The following is a 26,685-nucleotide window of genomic DNA, read 5'->3' as shown; positions in this document are numbered from 1 at the left end:
GGCCCGCCACCCACAGAGCCTGCTGCCTATAACATTGACCTTCAAGCACCGATCCCCTGGGGACCCCCCCTACGGCCCCCTACAGTCCCACTTGTACAGAAGTGAATTAGGCTAAATCAGATTCTGACAGCCTCGAACCCTTTCCATTCTTATTGCCAGTATCCTGCCAAGCAGAAGAACAGGTCTCCCTTCCCACCTTATGCGTCTTCCCCCGCAGCTCTGGAGCATTAGGGGAGCCAGCAAAAAAAGATCACCTGGGACACTTCCCTCAGTAACAGCATTCTACTGGAAGGCAGGTCAGAGGCTCCACTTTCCCAAAAGTGCCTGTCTTGGCTGGAGGTGGATCACAGCCCGCAGAGAAACCTCTCCCTCACTACCCTGACTATAAGCCTCTCGGGAAGCAGAAAGCTCAGCTTCTTGGTTCCGTGTGCCAAGGAGCGTCAGGATGCGGAGGGAGGTCTCAGGGAAGTTTCTCCTCCATCTCCCATCGTACACTTGGACAAAACAGCTCTGAACTGAAGAAGAGGACTTCTGGCTCATGCCTACCCTGGGACAGGACACAGCTGCATGGAGGAGAACACGTGTCTTGACTGGGTAAGGATGCTGGACGAAGCTAAAGACAAATACAGAGAAAAAAATGCATCAGGACTCATGTCAAGGCACTCGCTACTCCCTGGAGGGCCATTCCAGGACGGCGTCCAGGGAAAACCTCCAGGGGAGGAGTTGGGAGAGGGAAGAGGAAGCAGCGATGCTCCAGGGACTTTCAGGAGACCTGGTGGGTATGCTGCAATGTGTTTTTATGTCATAGGAGAATTTCATTTGAATGCAAAGGTCATGATGCCAACCTCATAAACCCAGGGAAGTAAAGTAAGAATATTAGGCCAGATGAACACAGGAACCACAAGACTTTAGGGCTGTTTGGGTCCTATAGATCACGGGCAATGTTTCATAGTGGCCTCCCCCATTAAGCAATGAGGAGACATATACAAATGAGCAGGCTGGGTAAGCTGGCATCGCAGACCTTCAAGAAGCAGAAAAGAACCTGGAAATAGATGCCGACCGTTGGGATAGAAAGGAAAGGCTTGCTGCGAGAGCCCACGCAGAAACAGAGGTGGGTTTAGAGCTTAGGAGAAGGAGTGCCTCCTTGAGGCTGAAGATGGGGAAGAAAAAGGATGTTAACAAGGGCCCCGACAAGGGAGGCTAGGGCCAGCGTGTTCATTGCAGGGATAAGAAGATCAGGGGCCTCTGGGGAGTAGGAGGTATGGGACGGGGGCCCTGTTCCAGCCGGCAGGTGCTCTCAGTGGGAGGAAAAACCAACCACTGGGATGTTATGAACTGTCTCTTAATAAAGCTCACACACCAAACCTGGGAGTGGGCCGAGGTGCCAGGAGGTACATAGAGAAGCTTATGCACCCGCCTTCAGGGGGCCGTATCAGGGGCTGTAATCAGGGAGGCAGAAGTACTGAAAGGAGGGCTGTGCACAGACCCTGGAGGGACGGTCGGGAGATCCGGTTCTCACCGCATCCCTTAGGAGTGATTTTGGGGGTCTCGGTCTCCTCATGGCCAGTAGGAGACTGGCCGAGCGGGCCCCCGAGCCACCCTCTAAGTGGGTAGTGGGCTTTGATACCAGTGGGGTTCCAACTCAACTCACAGTTTTGGACCGAGCTTACTGCTGCTTCCCGCTGCTGGGGCCGCAGCCACTCGATACCTCTGAGCAAGGTGAATCTTAAGACGGCGTGGTCTCCTGGAGGAGGACGAAGGGGGAGCGTCAAAAACCCTCACGGCAACACCCAACAAAACAAATCTTTGTAAGTAAGCAAGAAAGCTCCTGCTCCACGCTGTCTGGGTGACAGGATGTTAATGACAGAACACCGCCCAAGCCAAGCCTCCAGATCTGCGATCGATCGGGGTCTGGGGCAGAGGGAGGGGCCGTGCGACGGTCAGGGTCCCTCAGCCCCACACCCTGACCCTCCAGGCCTAGAGCCCAAGTGGCCTTACCCCTCAGCTCAGGGCACCCTGCTGCCCTCTTCCAACTCCAGACATCAGAAAGGAACGGGGGATTTACTTCTAGGAGCTCAGCAGTAGGAGGTGAGCCAAAGGCTGGGAGCTCGGGGGCTACCACCGAGGGACATTTTCTGGCTCCTCTGAGTGAGCATCACTTGCCCATCCTGCCTGCCCGCCTCCCTCCCCTTTTTCTCCTACTACTCCCCTCCTCTTCCCCTACCCCGACCCGCATCCTAAATAAGCCCTTGCACCCACAGGGACCTTCTGCCCCACCCCACACTGAAAAGATTGCTAATTTCCGTTTACTGATGTGACACTTGGCAAGGCCCAGATAATAAGCAATGTTCATGGACCCTTGGGGCGGCTGCAGCCAGAGACGTAGGTGATTTGTTTTGCACTAAGGTGAAGACCCTCTCAGAGGGGCAGGCGCCAGGCTCCACAGTCAGCCAGAGTTGCTTCCCTGACCATCCAGGCTGGTCAGAGGTGGACTGAGGTCTCAGGGGCTCTCATTTGCACTCCAGGAAGGGGGTGGGCCGCTGGTCTGTGAGGGCTGGAGTGGGGGCGGGGTAAGTATATGGGGAGACGGACAGGAGGATGGGGCAGGTTTGAGCCGGAACAACAGAAGGCTTAGCTCCATCATGGGACAGTTAGCTGCTTCTTAAAGGCTCTTAAAGACTCTTGTCCTATCTCCATATTTTGTTCCAATGCTGGTACTGCTCCCAGATTCACAGACCTGTTATCTTTAGTTCCCTGAAATTTTCACTGCGGAGATATCCGGCCTTGCCCACATCAGGCACTGCCCTGGGCACCCTCCTCCTTCCTCTCTTTAAAATTCCCTTTTGCTCAAATACTGATCCCAGCGCAGATGTCAGGAAAGGAACTGAATTTATCTGCTCTGCGTTAAGAAAGTATATATGTGTATATGTTTATTTATTAATAAAGATATTAATAATATATAACACATGAATAATAAATGTATAAACCTCTCATAATCATACTACCCAGAGATAATTCTACTGATGCTTTATTTCTGAGTTCTTTCCCATATTTTCATAGAAATTACATAAATACAAAAGATTTATATATATTTACCAAATGAAAGTCCTACTCTACACCCACTTTTAATTTTCTCAGTTAACACTATAAAACAGATGCTTTTCAAATGGTGGGACTGAATGGAGACAGTTGGAGCAGGGGGCTCCACCAACAGCGGTAAAGCCGTCCATCGCCTCCACTGACCCACCGCGGAGTCTGGGACCCGCGTACCCGGCGGCGTCCTGGGAGGTACTGCTGGGGAGCAAGGCACAGGTCGGGTGCCCTTCTGCCAGCACTGATCGCCACAGATAAAGCATGTGTTACTGCGCCTGTGAGGGCCACGTGAATGAGACGGCCACCCCTCCGGCGACCCCCTCTGTGCAGTCTCACAGCTGGTCCCTCCGGCCCTCCCTCTCCCTGCGTGAGCATCGTCTGCTATAGACAATGGGGCTGTGGGTCACGGCGGGACTCACCTCCGCTCCAAGGAGGGTACTTGCACACAGATTTAGAAGCAGTCTTTTTGTCCTCGAAATTCTTCCCCCTGTACTGGAAGTAAGAGCAAATTGCCTTCCAGACACAAAACCTGTGAGAAAAACGGCTTCTGGTCACAGGGAGAAAAACCAAGCAAGGCGGGAACACTGAGCACAGGAGAGGCGGGGAGGGGTCAGTCCTCGCGGAGGGCAGGGTGTCCGACAGAGGCGAGGGGGGCACCTGGCCCAGAGGCCCTTCATCTGAGGCCTCCTCTCTGTGCAGGCCTGGCTCCGGTGAGGGCCTGGCCTGGGCAGGAGGCTGGGACCCCTCCTGGACACACCAGACAATGGGGTAGACTGCGCAGCGCTCGGGCCTGGGTGGGGGTGGGTGACCGCTGGGGGCTCGCTCCAGCACTAGACTCTGAGGTGACTATCTGACCCCACCCGGTGCAGCCAGAGTGCCTGACTGGCCTCCTCTCTGGTCCTGACCCTTGGTTTACATCCTGCCCCTTAACTGAGGGCTGTGACTCCCTCCCCTTCCTCCTGGGCCCTTTCCCTGGACTGGACCCTGGTTCCTCACAGAGGCGCGCGTACTCACGGCAGCCTGGGGACTCCTGCTCCCCAGAAGTCCTTGTAACCCTCTCCATCTCTTCCTCCCTGCTCTCTAACCCTTTGCTGTCCCTCAGCCTGCCTTGGGATTGGACCTCTTGGAGGTCGGTCTTGGCTAAGACTGGATTTATTTTCTCTCCTGCTTTGTCTTGCCTGCTGCCCTCCCTCCTCCTCCCTGAGGGGTACTTTATTCATTCACAGTTGGTTTCTCCCATTCCACTCACTGAACTGGGTCTCCCTCCCATCATGAACCACCCAATTTGCCATAAGTGCATTCTTTATGATGCTTAAGAGACCAAGAGATCTGGTTTCTAAGCCTAGTTTTACCACTTACCAAGTGATCGTAGGCAAGTCCCTTAACCACTCTGAACCTCAGTTTCCTCATCTATAAAATAGGGATAATATTTGCCCCACCCACCTCACACTGTTGTTGAGAGGTTCATCAGAGATGACGCACATGGACACAGTTTGCATGATATAAAACTACTTATAAGTGTATAGGGAAGCAAGTCAAGAACCAGCTGCATGAGGATGAGGGCTTCAAAGTCTGCCGGAAGCCCCTCTATACCGCTCAGTAGGTATGAGGGACAGCTCAGCACTGACTCCAACCAGGAGCAGCATATGTATCTCAGGGGCTTCTGATCCTTCAGAAATTTTCAGGAAGCTTTTCTCCTGGTTAGAACTAGAATCAAGTCTAGCATTAAATGCTAGATGACAGTTGGTGTTCAGGAGGCTAAAATGATTATCTTGAACCTGGGTTTTTGAAATTCTTTCAATCCTGTATTAAGCAAGTTATCTTGGAGCTTTTAAAGTAAAGGTTGGTGATGGGTAAGCGACCTCTGCACTTCTATTTTAATAAAGTAACATTTTTTGAGTAGGAGAGGGGGACTCCAAAGAGCCAGGATCACGTAATAATCTGGATGTCCCAGACAGCCTGGTCTGGGGGCATCCCAGCCAGCTGTCCTCTGGTCACTGTCCCCCGGGGCACTGCCATTCACTACATGGGTGGTATGAGCTGGAGCTGGAGTGGATCACAGGCGTAAGTCACCAGACGGGAGAACCCGGGCTGGCCTCCTCACAGCTTCCTCACCACGTTTCCCTTTTGAATCAGTTGCCACACATTTGCCACTTCAATCTTGTAATCATACAAATCTGAATTTGTAGCTCCTCCTCTTGGAAATTGAGTATCTAGCAACTGTGCCCCTGGTGACAATTGTGCGACTTGGGCGTCACGGAGCAAAGCTTTTCTGGCTTACTGCCTCCGTGAGGCTTCCTATGTGCAAGCACAACTGTGTTAGTCTTGACAGAATTTCTCCCCAAGTAGCTGCGGTCCACAGGCCTGCTCAGGGGAGGAACCCAGACCTAAGAAAACCTAACACCTGTTCCACGCAAGCTCAGGCGAGGTGGGAGCCAGGCACTCTGATCCCCAGTCTTGCTGGACCTTCCACCCTCAGATTCAGTGCGCAGTGTGCGAGCGTGAGGGACATAGTGCAGTGAGTAGGATACAGATACACCATCTCAGTTCCCACGAAACTGGAAACTGAAACAGAGGGCTAGAGGAAGCCAGAAAAGTCTCTGGAAAGTCGAATGTGTTTTCCTGACCTCGTGGTCCTCAGGTGAAGGGAGATAGTTACCTTTTCCAGAAGTACATAATGACGGGGAAGAGAGCCATGATAGCCCCGTGGAAGATGCTCCGGTCTAGGTGGCCCTCTGAAATGGCAGCAAGGATGGCATCCTTCTGGGACTCAGAGATGTTCACCTACCCACAGAGTGCAAACCTGTCACTGGCAGAGGCTCCAGGGAAGGTAGAAAACCTCTTTTGGCCCCCAGGACTTTCAAGACCACACCCTCCCCAGAAGGTGGGAGCTTCTCATGGGGTTGATAGGTAAAGGACATCTGGTTGACCCTGACTTCGCAGTGCCTTACAATTAGCTTTCAGGTTTCTTGTGGGGAAAACGCTTCTTGGCAAAAGGCCAGAGAGGAGTGGCGGTCCCCCTTACCCGCAGCCTCGGGGGGACCTCTGAATGCAGGTAGAGCTTTAGGATGATGTTAATTTTGGACTTCATGAGGATCACATCGTTCTCGTTGTACGCCCGGTTGACTTGCAGCACATGAGCTGAACTCACCAAATCATTGAATCTAAAAAGAGGCAGAAAGAAGGAAATCACCGAGGAGAAGATGAAAGGCCAGGCAGGGCTGCCGGCCCAGACCCATCTGCGGCCTAAAAATGAAAGGACCGTTCTGGGCCCAGGTGTGACTTCGTACGTTCAATTGTAATTCATCCGTCGGCAGATGTTAATTGAACACCTGCCACATGTCAGATGACGCGCTGAGTGCTTCTTCACCACAAGCTCCCTCATCTACCCCATCCTCCCGTCTTTACCCATCTTGGCCCCTTCATCAGTTTTGCCTCTGACTCTTTCTTTCCTCTCCTGTGCTGACCAGTTCACAATTACCAGCACCGCTCTCTGGAGCAACACATTCCTTTTCTTAACATTTTTATTCTAGTAAAATAAGCACAACATAACATTTACCAGTTTAATCATTTTTAAACGTGGAGTTCAGCGGCATGAAGTAATCCACGTAAACTGTGCAATCATCACCATGATCCATCTCCAGAACTTTTCTCATCTTCCCAAACTAAAACTCCGTGCCCATTAAACACCTTACCCATTCCTCCCTTCCCTCAGCCCCAGGGGATCACCACTCTACTGTCTGTCCCTCCTAGTGACATCTTCTTTCCACTAACTGAAACACATGTCAGGTACACCTTATCTTGATTTAAGCACACAGTCTGCTGCTCTCAGGCCATTTGCAATCTTAACCAGTTTAAATCTTCCTAGGAGTAGAATATAATGGGGTTCCCACTATAAGCCTGTTTCGCATGTCCATTCATGTATTCTATCAGTGGACATTTATAAAGGGTTTACTCCGTGCGGGCACCATTCTGGGAGCAGGAATTCAGCAGTGCACACTGTAAACACAGTCCTGCTTTCCAGGAGCTCATGAGCAGTGAGAGGAAGACGACATATAAATGAATAGAGGACTAATTAAATATGCGGTAGAGAGCTATGAAGACAACAGAAGGGGATGACATGGTTGGGAAGGGGGTGGACCCTGAGACTTGAACAATGAGAAAGAAAAAGACAGTCATCTGAAGACCTGGAGGCAGTGGCTTCTTCCCAAAGAGGGGGCAGCAAGTGCAAAGGCTCTGAAGCAGGCACCAGCGCAGGGGGCATGGGTGGGACAGAGCAGAGACCCTCATGGCTAGAGGGGGGAGCAAGCAGTGAGTAGGAGGGGGCGAGCTCCGGGATGCAGGCAGGCCCTGTTCATGTAGATCCTTTTAGGCGATGAGTGGAGGTTTGGACTTTATCCCAGGGGTGACGGGAAGCCACCGGGACATGGTAGGCAGGAGAGGGATATAATGTGATTTCCACTGAGAAAAAGCTACTCTGGCTGTTGTGCAGAGAACAGCCTGCAGGGGGCCAGTGAGAAAGCAGAGACGGTGGTGATGCAACAGAGCAGCGGAGGGAGGGCTGTTCGCTCTGGGTTTTGTTTTTTTTGGTTTTTTTCCTGCTCACTATCCTCCCCCTTGCACACCTTTTTTTTTTTCCCCCAAATCTCACCACCCCTACTCAAAGTTCAGCTGAGGCGACCTGTCTCCCAAGAAACCACACCTAAGGACCCAGGTGTCTCAGTGCACTTCCAGGGCCTGACTTGACACCTATCACCCTACTTCCTAACTTTCATTTGTGTGTTTTGTCTGCCACCCTTATTAGTCTGTGGGACCTTGGAGAATACAGAACATCTTAGCTGTTTTTTTTGTATTTGCCACGCCAAATCCAGTGCCTAAGAAACAGTCAGGTGGGGGTTGGTAGAGCTCAGTGGCAGAGCATGTGCTTAGCATGCACGAGGCTCTGGGTTCAATCCCCAACGCCGCCACTAAAAATGGATAAATAAATAAATAACCTAATTACCTCCCCCCTAAAACACACACACACACACACACACACACACACACACACACACAAGAAAGATCAAAAAGAAAAGAAAAGAAAAGAAAAGAAAAGAAAAGAAAAGAAAAGAAAAGAAAAGAAAAGAAAAGAAAAATCAATAAGCATTGGTGGAACTGAATTAAATCCCTCACTGGGGGGGCCACGGAAGATCCCTTAACCAAGTGGCCCTAACCGGGGTGCTGAGCTACTCGGTGCCCTGCACACCTGGAGAACACCCTGCCTAATGCTGCTGGCGCATCCACCGTATACGCTGGTGGTGTCCTTTCACGGACTTCCTCATGTTTCTCCAACTAATGGAGGCAAATATTTACCAAGAGTTATTCATATTGCTTCCCAAATATTTTTGCCTGTTGTTACTATAACTTGTAATTGATTAAAATTGACAAACAATGAACATGAAAAGAAAAGGAATGTGCTGTTTCTGTGAAAACCCACTTGAATGCTTTGGGACGTTCCCATAAAGACAAGTTGCTATTTTAAAAAATTGCTATTGAGTTAGATATGTGTGGCACTGAGATTTAAAACATTGAGGAAACAAGGATAGAAATTCAGAAGGATTAAATTGCTTTGCAGTAACCTACAGTTTCTCCCTCCACTGTAAGGGGAGAAAAATTAAAAATACTAGATGGCATTTTGAGTATTGTTTATACAAGAAAAATATGTGAACCTCCAATTAGTGGAATGGTTTTGGCTTTACTTCAAAAGTTTAACAAGTGAGCGAATGTACATTAATATTTTTTTAACTTGAAAGTATCTGTTTAATGTCATGCACACACACACAGACACACGCAATTTTTATTATTATCATTCCTTGCTTTAACTAAAGAACTCCTGGCCCAGTGGTGCTACACAAGAGGACTTCTATCATATCAATAAGCAACAGGAAAAAAGTGCTCCGCATCCGGGGCATAGGTAAGTGCATTTCAACACCGGGAGCTGCAGAATACTGTGGAGCCTTTAGGAACCAAAGGAAAGAATGGCGGACATGGATACAGTGACAGCTTGCAGTGAGATTTTCAGATGGAGAGTCCTACCCAGCAGAGCTGAAGTCCCTGTGTCACTTCCAGACCACTCCAGTCTTTGTTGGAAAAACTAGGGGTGGAAAGCTGTGAAAGGAAGGAGAAACCAGACACTTACTTCTCCATTTCAGAAAAGAAATATAAATCATTGATGGCAAAGTTAACAATGATGATCCTGTGGCCAAAAATCCGGCGCTTCACAAGGGTTATGTCTCCATTCTCATGGTCTGCACACCGGACACTGGTGGGATTTGTGGCCAGGCGCCCTGGTATGTTTGGGGATACGGAGAAATCTGAGAGAGAACGAGAGAGGAATTAACAAGATGTCACTCTTAAGCATGAGGCTTTTGACCTGGGCATAACCCAAATGAAAAAAAAAAAAAAAAAAAAGGAAACTGTGCACCCACCTTTGGTCCTGTTGAAATAGTGATTCCCTACCCTTGGGTTCAACCTGTAACTTAGGCTTGAACGTGCTGAAAAAACATCTGCTCAGATTAGTATGACAACACACATACCGAAAAAAAATCAACTGAGTACAGTGTGTTCCTGGTGCTTGACTAATAGAAATACAATCAACACCGTACTTGGGCTAATCCTTAACGTTTCTTCGGAGGCCGAATATGCGGACGAGATCTTCAAAATACAGTGAGTGGGTCCGATGATGCTTATCAAGGGTTATTGGGGAGGCAATTTAGAAGTAACTAGGAAAACAGCACAAAGGAAAAGCTAAGCCACGAAGAATAGAGAAGAAGTTTATTAATGTAACTGAGTAGAAAAAAGACAGAAATGAGTAAAGAAAAGCACAGACACTTCTAGAAAGTTTGGATTGTGTCTCAGAAAAATAAGACGCTTATTTTAGCAAGTTTCTTGACTAAGATGTAGCCTAAGACACTCATTCAGAGGGATTCAGGGCTGACAACAGTTTGGGGCTGGAGCTGACGGGTAGACCTTGGTTAACTGCCTTGTCAGCCGAGGGGGGGCTGAAGAGGGATTCGAGCAGGTGAGCTGTGCAACCGGAAAAACGTGCGAGGAGCCGACATGGAGCAAAACGGCACTTTATTGCAGTGCAAGCGGGCGGCAGCGGGCGGCACTTTCTTCTAGTTTAACATGATGGCGCCCCCCCCCCCACCCCCCGCGGTGCACGTGTCCTGCTTTTATCTGTTTCCTGCCTGCACATGTGCAGTGCTCATCTCTTTGTTCATGAGGCTTCCGTAACACCACCAGCGCGTGCGTACTTCTACTTTCTTTCTTCTAAAACTTACATAACTGGCGCATGCGTACAATCATTATTTGCCTTACACTACAAGCATGTTGTTGTGGCCTCGGCCTTGAGTCCCGCCTACTCATCCGAGGCCACTGACATGCCTGATATAAGAAAATTGTTTAATTTGGCTCTAGAATGTACTCTATAAATAAACTACTAACATACATTATAAACGTACTAATAAACCTATTATTCTGGATATCCGTTCAGGAATAACTGGTGTGGGTATAGTGCCCCCTATGGGTTAGGGTTAGGGTTAGGGTTCCTTTTGGTGCAGTGTTACACATAGGACAGGAGGGTAACTGCAACATTCAGTAAATACCTGCTTCCCGTTATGTCCCACTGTGCTATGTCCTGGGGTTACCACACTGAATAAGACATAAGGTCCCTCCCTACTACCTTACAATCTCTTTCTTTATCTCTCAGCCTCGAGTTTGAAGGGGAAAAATGTCTGGATAACAGTGGAAGTTGAAATGATAGTCAAGTAGTTTAGGAAAAGAGGATGCTAAATCCACCCCCAAAATCTGAAAGCAATATTGTACTTGTAAACTGGCTCTGGTAGGGGAGGGGAAGACCCAGTTTGGGTTATTTGCCAATTTCTGTAGTAAACACTCCCCCACGGTTGATTTCAAGCTATGGATGGTCTGCCAACTGGCTCACAACATTCCTGAATATTTAACAACTGGCTCTCCACTGGGCTAAGGTTGTCAGGTCGAATTTTTTTAAAGCAAGGCCTAACTCTATGCTGGCTACAAGAAAAGTATTTTACATGTAAGGCATAAATAAATTCTAAGTAAAGGAATGAAAAAAAAGGTATTTATGTTAACACTAATAAAAAGAGAATTGGAGGAACCATTTCAGTATCAGACAAAGTATATTTCAGGGAAAGAATATTACAAGGATAAAGAAGGTCCTTTCATAATGATAAATGGGTCGGTTACTTGAAGGACAGGACAATCCTAGGAAAGGCTAAGTTATAGTAGTAGAAGGCAGACTGCTGATCAAGCAGGTCTCCCACTGAGCTGCAGAAGCACCTTTGTTATTGGCTCTCATACAATGCTGGGGTGTGGGAAGTTGAAGGAGGGTGAACATGAACTTCCTACCATTCTTGAGCTAGTTTTATTTAAAGAGAAGGAACCAAAGAGCTATTCTTAAATCCTAAATGTTTGATTGTGAAGCAATTCATAAAACATACAAAAAATTTTTGTTAAAAGTCAAAGTTGGGACAACTTAAAAATCATCAAGAGAGGTGAGATTTGTTACTACCAATCCTTCCAGCCTTCTCTCAGGCACTTTCCCCATCTTATGACTCTAGTCCAACTGGCCTGATTGCAGTTCCTAAACTGTACCATCCTCTTTCTTATTTTAGGATTCTATGCACACCTAGAAGTTGCTCGTCTCCTACTTTGCCTGTCTAACTTTCTCATTCCCCAAAACTCAACTTTTATATCATTTTTCTGGGAGAAGTCTTCCCAATTCTCCTTGACTAGTTATGGTCTTTCTGCAATTATCATTGGAATCACTCATCACAATTATATAAAAACATTAAGAATATTCGTGAACCTTTTTATAGCACTTACTGCTGCCAAGAATAGTTCTAAGATGGTTTATGTGTACTAACTCAATTCTCACAACAACCCTATGGGAAAGACACAATTATTATTGCCATTCTGCAGATGAGGAAATAGGCACAAAGTCACGTTCACAGGCCCCCTCCAGTTAGAAAGTTGCAGATTCAAATCCAGGCCCTCTGGCTCCAACATCTTTGACTCTCATTTTCTGTCTTGTCCTCAAAACTGTAGGTGCCACGAGGGCAGAGCCTATGCTGTACGCTCATTACTGTACCTCCTGCACCTGACAAAGTGCTCGCCACACTGTGGATTCTCAAAACTGTGTCGAACTAACAAAAGGATGAATGAATGAAGCAGCAGAATAAATCGATACTATGGACAAACCACATAATGAAATAGTTTTATAAAAACGTGAGATCTCAAAGTGCCTGAGACTAATCATTCCTTCCCCTTTCTGGCTCCTTTAGCAGAATCTACTGGGCTCACATCCTTTCTGGTGGGGGGGGCGGGCTAGGCTTGGATTTGCACCCAGGGCCTGGAGTCCTTGCTAGACCCCAGGCTAACGCAGGCATTGAAACTGAGTAGGATCATGTAGGGCCTTCCCAGGGACAGACACCCCTGTTCCCCATGTCCCCTGACTCTTGTTAGTAGAAAAGCTTTAGTTTCTTAGGTCTTTCCTGAGTTCCAAAGAGGAAATTTTATCAGAGAAATGAGAAAATGCAGAGACAAAGGAAAACAGTGAATCAAGACAAAATAATAAGAGTTTAGCCATAAAACAAAGTCAAGGACCTTTAGTTCCTCCTCAGGGGTTCTAGATAATATTTTGATCCATATCCTTGAGTTGTATTACAGATACTAAAACCTCCACCAGGTGAAAGAAGTTAACTGCATGCTGACCACCAGCGCATAGATCCCAGACTGGCTGGAACCAGAAGGTTGATGATGTTGACTTCAATGACCTAACCGCCAACCAATCAGAAGAATGTCCACACACCAATGATCAGGCACCCTCAGCTTGCCTTTAAAAACCCTTCCCTAAAAGCCATCGGGGAGTTTGGGTCTTTTGAGCATGAGCTGCCCATTCTCTTTGCTTGACTCCACATTGGGTGCCTTGCAATAAACGCTGTACTTTCCTTCACCACAACCTGGCATTGGTAGATTGGCTGCACCACATGTGGATGACTGGACCCAAGTTAGATTCAGTCGCAGCATGACACAAAGCAGTGAGCTCTGCAGTTTCTTGCTGGGACTAACCCTGGTAGCTAAAATACCAGTGGGAAAGGGGAATAAACAGAGAAGTGACTTACTTTCCTTGTTATCATGTACTTCCAGGTGAAGATAGTCTTCAAACTCCCGGCGCTTTTGGAGATTAGACATACATCTGCGGTACTTACAAAAGCTCTTGATAAAGCTGATCATCTTCAGCAAGCCTCTCTTCTGCAGAAAGAGAAAGGAGCAAGACATTTTCCTTAGTATAGCCTGCTGTTCATGGGCTGTCTACTATGTGCCAGAAACTTGACATTCAGTACTTTAAAAGGAGTAATTTTTAGTTGCAATTTAAAGGTGAGGAAACTCAGGTCAGAGAGATATCGGATGGTCATTCCCCAGTTTATCTAGCCCTTAATAAATTGGTATCTTATTCTGGGAAGGTAATGCAAGTTCTTTGTGGGTGGAAAATTCTGGCTTCACCCAGGCATGGCTGGGGCCCTTGGCAATTCTCCAAACTCTACAGTCTTTCTACGGTGAAGATTTGAGATGCCACGACTGGGAGAGGAAGTGTGAGAGCTAAAAACAGGAAGAAACAGAGGACAGAGATAAGTGTGACTCATGAGAAAGGAATAACGGCTCAGACAGATTTTGAAATGTTGAAGAAATAAGGAAATGAGTAAACCATTTTTAAGAAATACTTAAAGAAAAACATAATTACATGCACACACCACACGGACACAAACAAATGCATGTTATGTTTCTGCATCCATTTCTTTTTTTCTTTTCTTTTCTTTTTGGTGGGGGAAGTAATTAGGTTTATTTATTTATTCTTAGAGGAGATACTGGGAGTTGAACCCAGGACCTCATGCATGCGCTCTACCACTTGAGCTATAACTTTCCTTGCTGCATCCATTTCTTAATAGATACCCAGTGACCATTCTCCAGTTGATCTACCCCTTAATAAATTGCTATTTAGAGCCTGAAAGAACCTTGCTGATCAACTAGTTCGGCTGTCTCATTCTGTAGAGAGGGAACTTCAGTGTAAGCTTGGCTTTCGCGAGCCAGTGGTTAAGTACAAAACCACTGGATTTAGTAACAGAAGCTTTGAGTCTGGAGCCTAGCTTCACCTTAATTGGGTAGCTCGGGTCAACTTCCTTATGTCTCAATGTCTCCATGTGTAAGACAGAAACAGCAGCCTTCAGGGCTGTGGTGAAGGTTAGTGATGATATATGTAAATCACCACGTACAGTGCTTGGCACAAAGTAGGCACTAAGTACACGCTGGATTCTTTTCATACTTTCTTAACTGAGGGCAACTGGAAGGCCAGAAATGAAAACAAAGCATCCTGGTGCTTTAATATGACACATGATCCTTTGTGGTACCCTGACATGGAGCTATCCACATATGATGAAAATAAAGAGGACGAAGGAGGGAGTGGCACATTTATTGCATTAGTGGGCAGAGGCATTGCTTTTTTTCACTATTCTAATGTAATTGTTTTTAATTCAGCCAGCGTGTATATAATTTTATATAGTTGTGATTATAATACATATACAATTTGAGAATCTGCTGTTTTTCTTAAAATTTTTTCTCATGTTTTTTAATTGAATGATTCTTGAAACTCTATAGTGCTTTACAATTTTCAGAAGTTCCCCACATGTGATTTCATATAATCTCATAATAACCCTTCCCCCCACCCTTATCTGGCCCCTCCCCTCGTTCCTGTCCCCACCGGTAACCCCTAGTTTTTCTGTCCATCTGGGAGTGACACAGGCGTTGTTTTCAGGGGCCTTAGCACGATCTTTAGAGTCAGGCAGAGCTGGGCTCAAATCTTTCTGATAATAACCAATTTTGCGACGCAATGAGCAATTGATTAAGAGGAGCGTGTATTTTTTTTTCCCTCCAACCATACGAAGAGTCTCTTTAATGACATTCCTGTCTCCTCTTTCTTTCCTTTTTCTCCCCTTCCACGGGAGAATGAGCTGGATGACTGATGAGATTGGAAGAGAGAAAAGGACACGCCCTGCTCTTCGGCCTTCCGCGTCCCCTCGGGAGCCGCCGGTCTGCAGACCCCTGTGTTGAGGCCTGCCCTTGGCCGTACAGTAAGGGGCTCACCCGGGTACATGGAGGCCTAATTGTTCCGTCATGCCAGTGACTGGATGTGTCAGTAACTAAGTAAGGGTGCAGAGAGGATTGTCAAATGTCCTCCAAACTAGCTTTCAGCAGTAAAAAACAAAACAAAACGAAAAACCTGCTGTTTTGATCTCCATGCGACCATTCCCTGGGCCCATCACTCAACTGGTTCTAATCACAAGTAGCGAGGACAGGGATTCCCTTGCGTTCCCACTAGAGCAATCCTTCTGAGCCACAGATTCCGCCTTTGTAAATGGGGATTTGAAAACCTACCCCAAAAGGTAGTCGTTTTGGTGAATAAATAACCTAACAGTGTAGTGACAATGCCTAGGCTGTTTTTTTGTCCCCAGTGTCCTGTCGTCACCATCTTCCGCACTGACCTGGGATCCATGCAGGTAAGTTGCCGTTGTCTTTGAGGACTTCCTGGTCGAAGTTAGGGTTTCATGTTCCCTCTCCTGACGGTGATGTGGGAACAGATCTTGGTAATCTTTAAACCTGCCAACAAAGACGGGAAGGGATAAATTTGGGAGTTCAAGATCTACAAATATTAACTACTATATATAAAAATAGATTAAAAAACAAATTTATTCTGTATAGCACACGGAACTATATTCAATATCTTATAATAACCTTTAATTAAAAAGAATATGAAAATGAATATATGTATATATGTGCATGACTGAGACATTTATGCTGCACACCGGAAACCGACACACTGTAACTGACTATACTTCAATTAAAAGTAGCAAAGAAGGCAAAAACCCAGCACATAAAAGGTAACAGTCAAGGCCAACCTATCATTATGAGAATGGGTTATGAGACTCCTTGAGTAAGTGATGGTTTTCAGAAGCCAACCAGCGGCTCCAGAGAATCACTGCCTTCTCACTGTCCCCCGGCAACACTCACCACCTGTCTTCCAGAGACTTCATGACATAGCTCTGGAGCAGTAACAACATGGTTGTGCTAATGTGACTCATGTGAGAGACTTCTTTGATAACAGGGGCATCGCACTGCAGTATTTCTTCTAGAAAATGCAGGAGAGAGAAAGAAAGTCATCATTTTCTTGTCTACCATTTCTGATAGCTGTTTTTTTGTTTTGTTTTGTTTTTTGTTTGTTTGTTTGTTTTTTCTCATCTTAGAGCCTTATGGTTCCTTATTCTCAATCTGGTTACACTCAGCTCTCTACAATTTGTTTGAAAATCTCACAAGAACATTTGGACTGTTATGTGTAAGTGTGTTTGTAGAGCAAATCCTATCCTGGTTTGGTTCCATTCAAATTTCAAAGGTAAGTGCTTAAGGGGAAAGAAATGTTTAAAGGACTCATTTCTGCAGCTCGTTTAAAGTTGTAAGTTTGAAGTTTAGAAAGAGAGTTGAGGAATAAAGGATTAAAGTTAAATGGCTGAGGCAGATGGGAAATCCAAGATTACCAATAAGTATTCTAAGGGCAATATGATTTTCCAGGTGTTCAAAGACTGCTGCGTTCAGTAATAAAACTTAAAAACTTATCAGGGACAGGGTCTACATACTCGTCTTTCTCTTCTAGCTCATTCAAAATGATGCCCAGAACTTGATATCCTGAGACTCAATAAATAAATATTACTTACAAGTAAATACTTGCCAGTTTTATCTCTTCTACTTTCATAAAATGTATAATCTTATTCTCGGTTTACCACAAGCCAAATGCACACCAACCTATCTGCTCATCTGTTCCAAAATAGGAGGCTTTATCTTCATTGCTTTGCTTTAAGATTTGTTTACCTCCAGGATGGGACCACGCTCATTTCCTTTTGTTTTCCTCTAGAATTATAGGTCAGTACTTGCAACTCTGCTTCTGGCCGAGATCAATTTACATGGGTGAGATTTACCTTCCCGCCTTAGGCAAGAAAGTGAGACAAAATTGATGAAACAAGGATTTTCAGGGAGACAGCTCTCCTTTTCAGTACCTTTCAGCGCTCTTCACAGCCTATGGGGGGTGGACATGCCAACTGTGCATGCTGCTAACTCTTGTTTTTGTATCTAACTCCAGTCTGGTTGATTTGAGGATCGAATGACTTGAGTCTGAATTCAAGTTCCAACAACTGGACTAGTTAACTTCTCTGTGTTTTACCTTCCTCATTAGTAAAATGGAGCTATTTGTCCCTACCTTTTAAGGATTAAATAAAATCCTTTTCTCAGGGTTAAATAAAGCTAAATGAGAGGATATATTTTACATATAAGTGCAAGTGTTTTGCACTTGGCTTCTTTCACTGCTGCTATTATGTTAGATTTATTATTATATTATTATTTCAGTTTTTCTAAAACGATTTTATTTATTATAAAAAACTAAATACTAGCACATGTTGAGAATTTAAGTAAAACTCTTGCTTAAGAACTACAAGCAAATTCTGATTTTAATCAACCATCCATTCTGTCTTTTGAACATTATACTTCAGAATGGTTGCATATCAAAGAATAACAAAGCAGATAGGTTTTTTTTTTTTGTTTGTTTGTTTGTTTGTTTGTTTTGCCTATGCTTCCTTAAGTTCTCCTCTTTTTTCTTGGAGGAAAATAGTGATAAACTTGATTCATTTTTTTCCTTTTTCAAATACTGTATTTTATCACTTATATGTGGAATCTAAAAAATAAAATGAATGACTATAACCGAACAGAAACAGACTCATAGATGTAGAGAACAAACTAGTGGCTACCAATGGGGAGAGGGAAGGTGGGGCAAGATAGGGGTGGGGATTAAGAAGTACAACATACTTGGTATAAAATAAGTAAGATACAAGGATATATTATACAGCACTGGGAATATGGCCAATATTTTATAATAACTTTAAATGGAGTTTAAAATATATAGAATCACTGTGCTGTACATATGAAACTATTATAATGTTATAAATCAACTGTACTTCAATTTAAAAAAATGGATTTACTATTTCCTGCTTTCACTGTCCCTCTTTTTCATTGAAGTGTAGTTGATTTACAATGTTGTGTTAGTTTCTGGTGCACAGCATAGTGATTCAGTTACACATATACTCTTTTTCATCATAGGTTATTACAAAATATTAAGTATAGTTTCCTCTGCTATACAGTAGGAACTTGTTGTTTATCTATTTTATACATAGTAGTATGTATCTGCCAATCTGAAACTCCTAATTTATCCCTCTCTGCTCGCTGACCTTCTTCATCTTTGTCTCAATACTGCCTCGTGTGGCCGCTGCTCTGCTCTGAGAGCAGCAGCCAGTTCTGCTGCTCTTTTCTGTTTATCTTGTCTCCTGTTCTATGTCTTGAGTCCTGTTCTGTTCTGTTGTTTCCTGCCTTGGGAAAGACAGGCTCTTTCCCAAACTCTCCTAAGATTTGAAAGGGCAAAGGAAACATTATCAGGAGAGAAAGATGCATACCAGGAGAGTTTTTGCCCTGGAAGAAAGTCTTAACTATGTTTTCAAGGAGAGAATTGTAAATCTTCTCATTCCTCTCAACAGTGATCTTCTGTATGGCCATCAGGAATTGCAATGGGCTGTCAGCCTTCCGTTCTTTCAGGAACTCCATGAAGAACTCCAAGTGGTGTGGGTTTAGGAGGACTTCTGTCAAGTTTCTGGAAAACAAGAAGGCATCACTGGTGGAGAGACAGGGCTGGTGATCCAGGATTCTGCTCTGATTGGGGAATGGGGAAGGGCACCTCCCAGGCTGCAAGGCTCTGGCCATGACTGAAGAGCAGGGTGAATGAGTTACTCACCTTATTTCCTTGGAGATAAACTTAAACTTTTATTTACCCATCCTAAGCTTGGTCCAGTCATGTGACAACCCCAGTGGAAGAGGAGAAGGAGTATTTTAAAGGGGACATTTTTTTTTTCAAGAAAATCTTTTTACACTGTGGCTTCAATGGGCAATCATTTCAGTGAGGCAGAGCACGAGTGATCAGCAGTTACTGGTCAATATTTCTAAGTTTCCATGACTAATTTCCTCTTTCATGGTTCCTTAAATACAGGTGCCCCTAATGTTTCACCTTCAGTCCTCTTTACTTTTGCCTTATGAACCTTGCGTCCCTCCTCCCCCCAACCGCGGTTAATCTCTGCATCCTCTGTGGTTTCAATTTTCATTCTTGTGGGGAAGTGGTTTCGATTTTCATTGATATGGTGAAGCTGTGTCTCTAGTTTCTATGAGCCCCACTTCAGAACTTCAGGTGCCCATTGAACCTCGTCTTTATGTCATTGCTATTGTTTCAATCTCTCCACATAAACCCCCAAGTTGTCCGACTTGCTCTGCCTCCGTCACACACCTATCTCATTAAGAATGACGTTAGCTATAGGTTTTATTAATAGATGCTCCCTTTTAAAGGATGAGACTGTTCTCTTCTAATTGTATTGAGAATTTTTATTATAAATGGGTGCTGGATTTTGTAAAATGCTTTTAATGCATCAACTGAGATAATCAAGTGCAATTTTCCTCCCTTATTTTATTAATACGACACATTGTATTAACTTATTTTCAGATGTTAAATCAATCTTGCATTCCTGGAGTAAATCCCACTTGGCCAAGCTATGGCATCCTTCCTACATGTGGCTGAATTTGGCTTGAGGAATTTTATATCTAGATTTAAGACGGACATTGGTCTGTAGTTTTCTTTTTTTTTTTTTTGATAACTTTGTTCGGCTTTGGGATCAGGATGCTACTTGCCTGCCTCATAGAATAAGTTAGCAAGTGTCCTTTTCCCCTGTATTTCCTCACAGAGGTCTTAGATGATCGGCATTATTTATCCTTTAAATATTTCACAAGTTTTTGCAGTGAAGCCATCTGTGTCTAGACTTTTCTCTGTGAGACTTCAAATTATTAATTCAGTTTCTCCTCTTGTTACAGATTTACTCACATTTTCTATTCCTCAGTTGCTCTTAGAAATTTATCTATTTCATCTAAGTTGTCTAATTTACTCCTTACATTTTCTTACATATGTATTAATTTCTGTAGGGTCAATGGTTGTGCCCTCTCTTTTTATCCAGATTTTGGCGATGTGTGTCATCTCATTTTTTTCTGGTTTTGTCAGTGTAGCTAATGGTTTATCAATTTTGTTGATCATTACCAAAAAACCTACTCATGCCTGGATTTTCTCTATTTTTTCTCTCTGTTTTATTGATTCCCACTCTAATACTTATTATTTACTGCCTTCTACTTACCTTGAGTATAGTTTGCTAGCATCATCTCACCAACTTTAGTCTCCATTTTCTTTTTTATTGAAGAATAGTTGATTTATAATTTTATATTAGTCTCATGTGTATAATATAGTGATTCAAAATTTTATAGATTATAGTCCATTTAAAGTTATTACAAAATAGTAGCTATACTTCCCTGTGCTGTACAATGTATCCTTGTTGCTTGTTTATTTTATATGTAGTAATTTGTATCTCTTAATCTTCTACCCCTATCTTGTCCCTCCCAGCTTCCCTCTCCCCACTGGTAACCACTAGTTTGTTCTCTGTATCTGTGAGTCTGTACTGTTTTGTTTATATACATTCCTTTGCTTTATTTTTTTAGATTCCACATAAAACTGATAATGTAGATAATATTTCACTCAGCATAATACCTTCTAGGTCCATCCACATTGTTGCAAATGACAGAATTTTTCTTTTTTTATGGCTGAGTAACGTTCCATGGTGTGTGTGTGTGTGTGTGTGTGTGTGTGTGTGTGTGTGTATCACAATTTCTTTATCCATTCATCTGTTGATGGACACTTAAAAATGCTTGAGATAATTTCTAGCCTCTTAAATTTGTTGAGACTTATTTTGTGGCCTAACATGTGATGTATCCTGGAAAACATTCTGGGTACACTTGAAAAGAATGTGTATTCTGCTATTTTTGGATGGAATGTCCTATAATATCTATTAAGTCCAATGGTCTAATGTGTCATTTAAGACCACCATTTCCTTACTGATTTTCTGTTAGATGGTCTGTCCGTTGATGTAAGTGGGGTGTTAAGGTTTCCTAGTATTATTGTATTAGTCAATTTTGCCCTTTATAAAAGTCCATTAATATTTGCTTTACATATTTAGCTACTCCTGTATTAGGTGCATATATGTTAACAAAGGTTATACTTTCTTCTGTGTTAATTCCTTTGTTATTATATAATGCCCTTCTTTGTCTTTGGTTATATAATTTGTTTGAAAGTCGATTTTGTCTAATATGAAAATTGCTACCCCCACTTTCTCATTGTTTCCATTTGCATGAAATCTTTTTCCATCTTGTCACTTTTAGTCTGTGTGTGTGCCCATGACTTTTGGTAGGAATGAAGTTTGGTGCAGCCATTATGGAAAATACTAAAAACTGAAAGTAGACTTACCCGATGACCCAGCAATCCCACTCCTGGGCATATATCTGGAGAAAACTCTAATTTGAAAAGATGCACGCACCCCAGTGTTCATAGCAGCACTATTTACAATAGCCAAGACATGGAAACAACCTAAATGTCCATTGACAGATGACTGGATAAAGAAGTTGTGGTATATTTACACACGGAATATATGCTACTCAGCCATAAAAAAGAATAAAATAGTGCCATTTGTAGCAGCATAGATGGACCTGGGGATCGTCCCACTTTTAGGATTAAGCAAAATAATCCAGAAAGAGAAAGAAAATTACCATGTGATATCATTTATATGTGGAATCTAAATTATAAATTAATAAATATGTGGAATCATTTATATGTGGAATCTTGGTCCCACAGGACCAAGCTTCACCCAGCAGTGGGCAGGCACTGGCTCCTCCTGCCAGGAAACCTGCATAAACCTCTAGTCCAGCCCCATCCACCAAGGGCAGGTACTAGAAATAAGAAAAGAACAATCCCAAAGCCTGTGGAAGGAATCCACAAACACAGGCCAGACTCCACCCTGGGCCTGGCTGGACCCTGGCCCTTGGGTGACAAGAGGGGAGTGCACTGCTGGGACACATAGGACGTCTCCCACAGAGGGCCACTTCTCCAAGGTTGAGAAATGTGACTAACCTACCTAAAAGTACAAATACAAAGATAGACAATATGAGGTGGCAGAGGAATATCTCCCAGGCCAAGGCACAAGATAAAATCCCAGAAGAAGAAATAAGTGATGAGGAGACAGGAAATTGACCTGAGAAAGAGTTTAAAGTAATGATGGTGAAGATGTTCAGAGAACTCAGGAGGAGTATTGATGCACAGAGTGAAGTTTTTAGCAAAGAGTTGGAAAATATAAAGAACACCCAGAGCTGAAGAATAAAATTACTGAAATAAAAAATACACTAGAAGGAACCAAGAATAGACTAAATGAGGCAGAAGAGTGGGTCAGTGAGCTAGAAGACAGATTAGTGGAAATCACTACGACAGAACAGAAAAAAGAAGAAAGAATGAAAAGAAATGAGGACAGTTTAAGAGAACTCTGGGGCAACATGAAGCGCTCTAATATTCACATTATAGGGGTTCCAGGAAGAGAAGAGAGAGAGAAAAGACCTGAGAAAGTTTTTTGGAGAGATAATCACTGAAAACTTCCCCAACTTGGGAAAGGAAACACTCACCCAAGTCCAGAAGTGCAGAGAGTTCCACACAGGATCAACCCAAAGAGGAACACACCAAGACACATAATCATCAAATTGATAAAAATTAAGGATAAGGGGAAGATTTTAAAATTAGCAAGAGAAAAGCAACAAATAACACACAAGGGAACTCCCACAAGGTTATCAGCTGATTTTTCACCAAAAACTCTCCAGGCCACAAGGGAGTGGCAGGACATATTTACAGCAATGAAAGGAGAGAATTTACAACCAAGAATACTCTACCCAGCAAGGCTCTCATTTAGACTTGATGGAGAAATCAAAAGCTTCACAGGTAAACAAAAGCTAAAAGAATTCAGCACCACCAAACCAGCCTTACAACAAATGCTAACGGACCTTCTCTAGTCATCAAACCGTAAGAAAAGAGAACAAAAAGAAAAAAAGAGAGAGGGAAAAAAAAGCATACAAAAGATTGCTTTGGCAGTTTGGGGTCTTTTATGGTTTCATATAAATTTTGGAATTGTTTGTTCTAGTTCCATGAAAAATGTCGTGAGTATTTTGACAGGGATTGCACTGGATCTGTAGATTGCTTTGGGTAGTATGGCCATTTTGATAATGTTGATTCTTCCAATCCAAGAGCACAAGATATCTTTCCATTTCTTTGTGTCTTCTTCAATTTCCTTCATCAATGTTTTACAGTGTTCAGAGCATAGGTAACCTCCCTATTTAAGTTTATTTCTAGGTATTTTGTTGTTTTTGATGCAATGGAAATGTTTATGCCAGTTATTAAATTCTGGTTTTTGAAGTGAAAAAAAAAGTGAAATATGCCCCTTTTTTATGGGTGAGTTTTATTCCATCACATATATATGCTGCATCTTCTTTATCCATTCATCTATTGACATGCACTTAGGATGCTCCATATCTTGTCAATTATAAATAATGTTGCTGTTAATAGCAGGGTCTATGTATCCGTTTGAATTAATTTTTATTTTGTGGTTGGCTTTATTCCTTTGATCACTATGTAAGTTTAAAAAGCTAAAGCTCTAAATGTTCTTAGAAAGAATGAACAGCACATAAATGTAAATTAAAAAATATGTGCAGTATATTGTGTATATGCATTTACATGCAATACATTGTGTATGTGCAGTCAAATTGTAACAATTCTACGTAATAAAATCGAAAACTGAAAAAAAAAGTAGCTAAGTAAATGATGCTACATCCATACTATGGAAGGAGGTAGATCTATTCATACTCACATGAAAGGATACCCATGATAATTCAGTAAGTTTAAAAAAGTAATTCTATAATATAGAGAGCACGGGGCCAATTTTAGAAAATAAATAATGATTTGTGCATGTATGTATGATTAAAGACAGCCTGTGCCCAGACATGTGGCCATAGCCAGATCCTATGTCCTACCTGGGTCTTACTGAAGGCTTCCTTAAAGCAGTCTTTCTGAAGCGTGACATTTTCCTACGCGAGGTTGAAAGCATCCTTGGTTCTTCGACAATTTTCACTGTAAAATCTAATTTAAAAAATCACAATATTGGGGGACACCGTGTTATAAAGAACATTGCAGAGATTAGGAAGGTACAAAGTAACAAGGGCATTAATCATACATCGAATGCACGGGGTCCCCATAAGTGCTGCCCTCTCAGGCCGTCAGTGCCAATTTCCACCCCGATACTCACGCCAGTCCAGTGTTATCTAAGTCTGTTGGCCATTAGGCAGGGCTCGCCTTCCTCAGAAGACGGCTGAGACCAAGTCCATCATACTTCTCATTTGAACTCCAAACGTCCCCCCTCCCTCAGTCAGCCATTGGTACTAGACCATACTCCTCATGGCAGTCAGTCTTCCTTGACACCTCTGCTCCCCTATCCTAAACCCCTCCACTCGCCCTCTGGAACTCCTGCTTTGTAACCAGCCAACACCTGCAGACGCTTGACCTCTTCATGAAGAGTATCCTCCACCTTCTTGCTTTACCTGAAACATTTTCTTATCTGAGGACACTGCTTCCACTGCAAGCTTCTCAAGTGGGATTGTACCACACCACACACAATTCAGAGTGGGCATCTGGCTCCCCATAGCTGTTTAAAAACCATTATTTAAAAAAAAATAAATGAAAACATTACTATTGAAGAGTAGTAGACTCCAAGGATCTCAGTATTAGAAGAGCCTTTTGAGCTTAATATTGTAGAATAAAGTACAGATTATCAACTCACTAGGGGTAGGGATGGCATGTTACTCAGCTCACCCCCCAAATTAGAACGTAGCCTAGTTTATGCTTTAAAACGTTTGTTAACTAGATGGTAGCCCACAGGAAATTTGGGGGGCGGTTTGCTAATGTTTTTAGTAACAGCATACAAAAACGACTGAAAGCAATAGAACTATGTACTGGATCTAAATAAATGCAATTGAATAGGTAAAAAATAAAATCCAGACAATCAAACGTTAGGTATAAAAAAACAAAAAAACCAAAGAAACCCCAAACACCTAGAAGTGCTGGATAAAAACACACACCCTTTTAAACTCGTAAGCAAATGTGTAAGGAATTAAGATAAAACGTGTAGAGATTAGAAACAAAGGGAGTGCTGGAAACCAGAAAGGTAGGCGGACACCAACGCGCTAGCTGCCTTAGAGGTGTCTGCAGGGCTGAAGCCTCAGCGAGACAGAAGACGAGGCTACAGGCCTTTAGAAAATGGGCCGAAAAACCCTTCCAGTGCTGCTTTTACCCTAAAGGCACTGGGCAATTATGACAACTGCTGCTGAGAAGCTGAGTAAATCTTTGGCAGGCTTTCAGGGCAAAAGGGAAAAAAAAATGCAAAACAGCAAAGGAGAAGAGGCCCTGCTAAATGCCCTGGGTTTCAGCTGGGACCCCACGCAGTCAGGGAAACCAGAAACAGCTCATCCATCAGAAGGGATGAACGCAGCTTTGAACCAACTCCATCCCTAAATGGATTAAGGGTCTCCGGATGCTGTTAGCTCAGTATATGCCAGAAGGAAGAATCTTCTCTGGAGGAAAATGACGTCACCCAGAGCCTCAAATTACCTCTACAAATTTATACCAATAATGTTCACAAATAAAACAAATAATAAGGTATTTAAAAACATGTGACCAAAAATCAAGGGGAGAAAACATGACGTTTGACCTGTAGACATGTATAGATGTTTCCAGCACAGACAGGAGATCCAAATATGGACTTTAAATTACTATTATTAACATACATCAAGGAGGTAAAAGAGAACAAGGGAATCATCAACACAGACTGAATATCAAAGAAAGAAAAAAAATGGAAATTCTAAAAAATAAAAAAGTTTAGTGACAGAAACTTAGAAAATTAAGAATTAATAAAACGTTTAATGACAAATGACACAGCTGAAGTGAGAATTGTTGAACTAGGAGTTAGATAAAAGTAAAATATCCAGACTGAAGCAGAGAGAAAAAATACAAAAACAATACAGAAAAAAGCATATATGACATACGGCTAAAATTTCAAAAATATATGTAGTACGATCGAGGGGAGAGATTAAACAGGGCAGGACAAATATTTGAAGAGGTAATGACTGAAATTCCCCTAAAACTGACAAAGAACACCAAGCTAGAAATGCAGGAAGTCCTAACACCATGAACAACATAAATACTTAGGCGCATCATAGTGAAGCTGCGTAAGAGCAAAGACAAACAGAAAAAAGGGGATGAGTGGACGGAAAAGGTGAAATATTTCCTTCTACTGAGCAATGTCGGTGAAGGCTGAAGTCTGGCTCCTCAATGTGAACTAAGGAAGCCAAGAGACAACGGAGTAACAGCTTCAAAGTGCTGAGAAAAATAACTCCAACAAGAATTCTACATCCAGAGACTAT

General features: G+C 43.3%; 1 protein-coding gene across 1 annotated transcript in view; it reads right to left on the bottom strand.

Annotated features, from left to right (window-relative positions):
- The window catches only part of RGSL1 (regulator of G protein signaling like 1), a 54,292-nt gene that overhangs the window by 744 nt on the left and 26,863 nt on the right, over positions 1–26,685 (bottom strand). The window contains exons 10-20 of the mRNA XM_010988541.3: positions 24,244–24,349; positions 18,717–18,910; positions 16,237–16,354; positions 15,711–15,825; positions 13,296–13,425; positions 9,272–9,446; positions 6,119–6,257; positions 5,753–5,877; positions 3,513–3,622; positions 1,652–1,744; positions 547–613 (exon numbers count right to left, since the gene is read on the bottom strand). Coding sequence (XP_010986843.2) covers positions 547–613; positions 1,652–1,744; positions 3,513–3,622; positions 5,753–5,877; positions 6,119–6,257; positions 9,272–9,446; positions 13,296–13,425; positions 15,711–15,825; positions 16,237–16,354; positions 18,717–18,910; positions 24,244–24,349 — 1,372 coding nt within the window. The remainder of the gene's footprint in view (positions 1–546; positions 614–1,651; positions 1,745–3,512; positions 3,623–5,752; positions 5,878–6,118; positions 6,258–9,271; positions 9,447–13,295; positions 13,426–15,710; positions 15,826–16,236; positions 16,355–18,716; positions 18,911–24,243; positions 24,350–26,685) is intronic.

The sequence above is a fragment of the Camelus dromedarius genome, chromosome 23, assembly GCF_036321535.1.
Source record: "Camelus dromedarius isolate mCamDro1 chromosome 23, mCamDro1.pat, whole genome shotgun sequence".
In the NCBI taxonomy this organism is placed as follows: domain Eukaryota; kingdom Metazoa; phylum Chordata; class Mammalia; order Artiodactyla; family Camelidae; genus Camelus; species Camelus dromedarius.
Note: the sequence above shows the minus strand (reverse complement) of the source record. Positions and strands in the feature narration are given on the sequence as shown.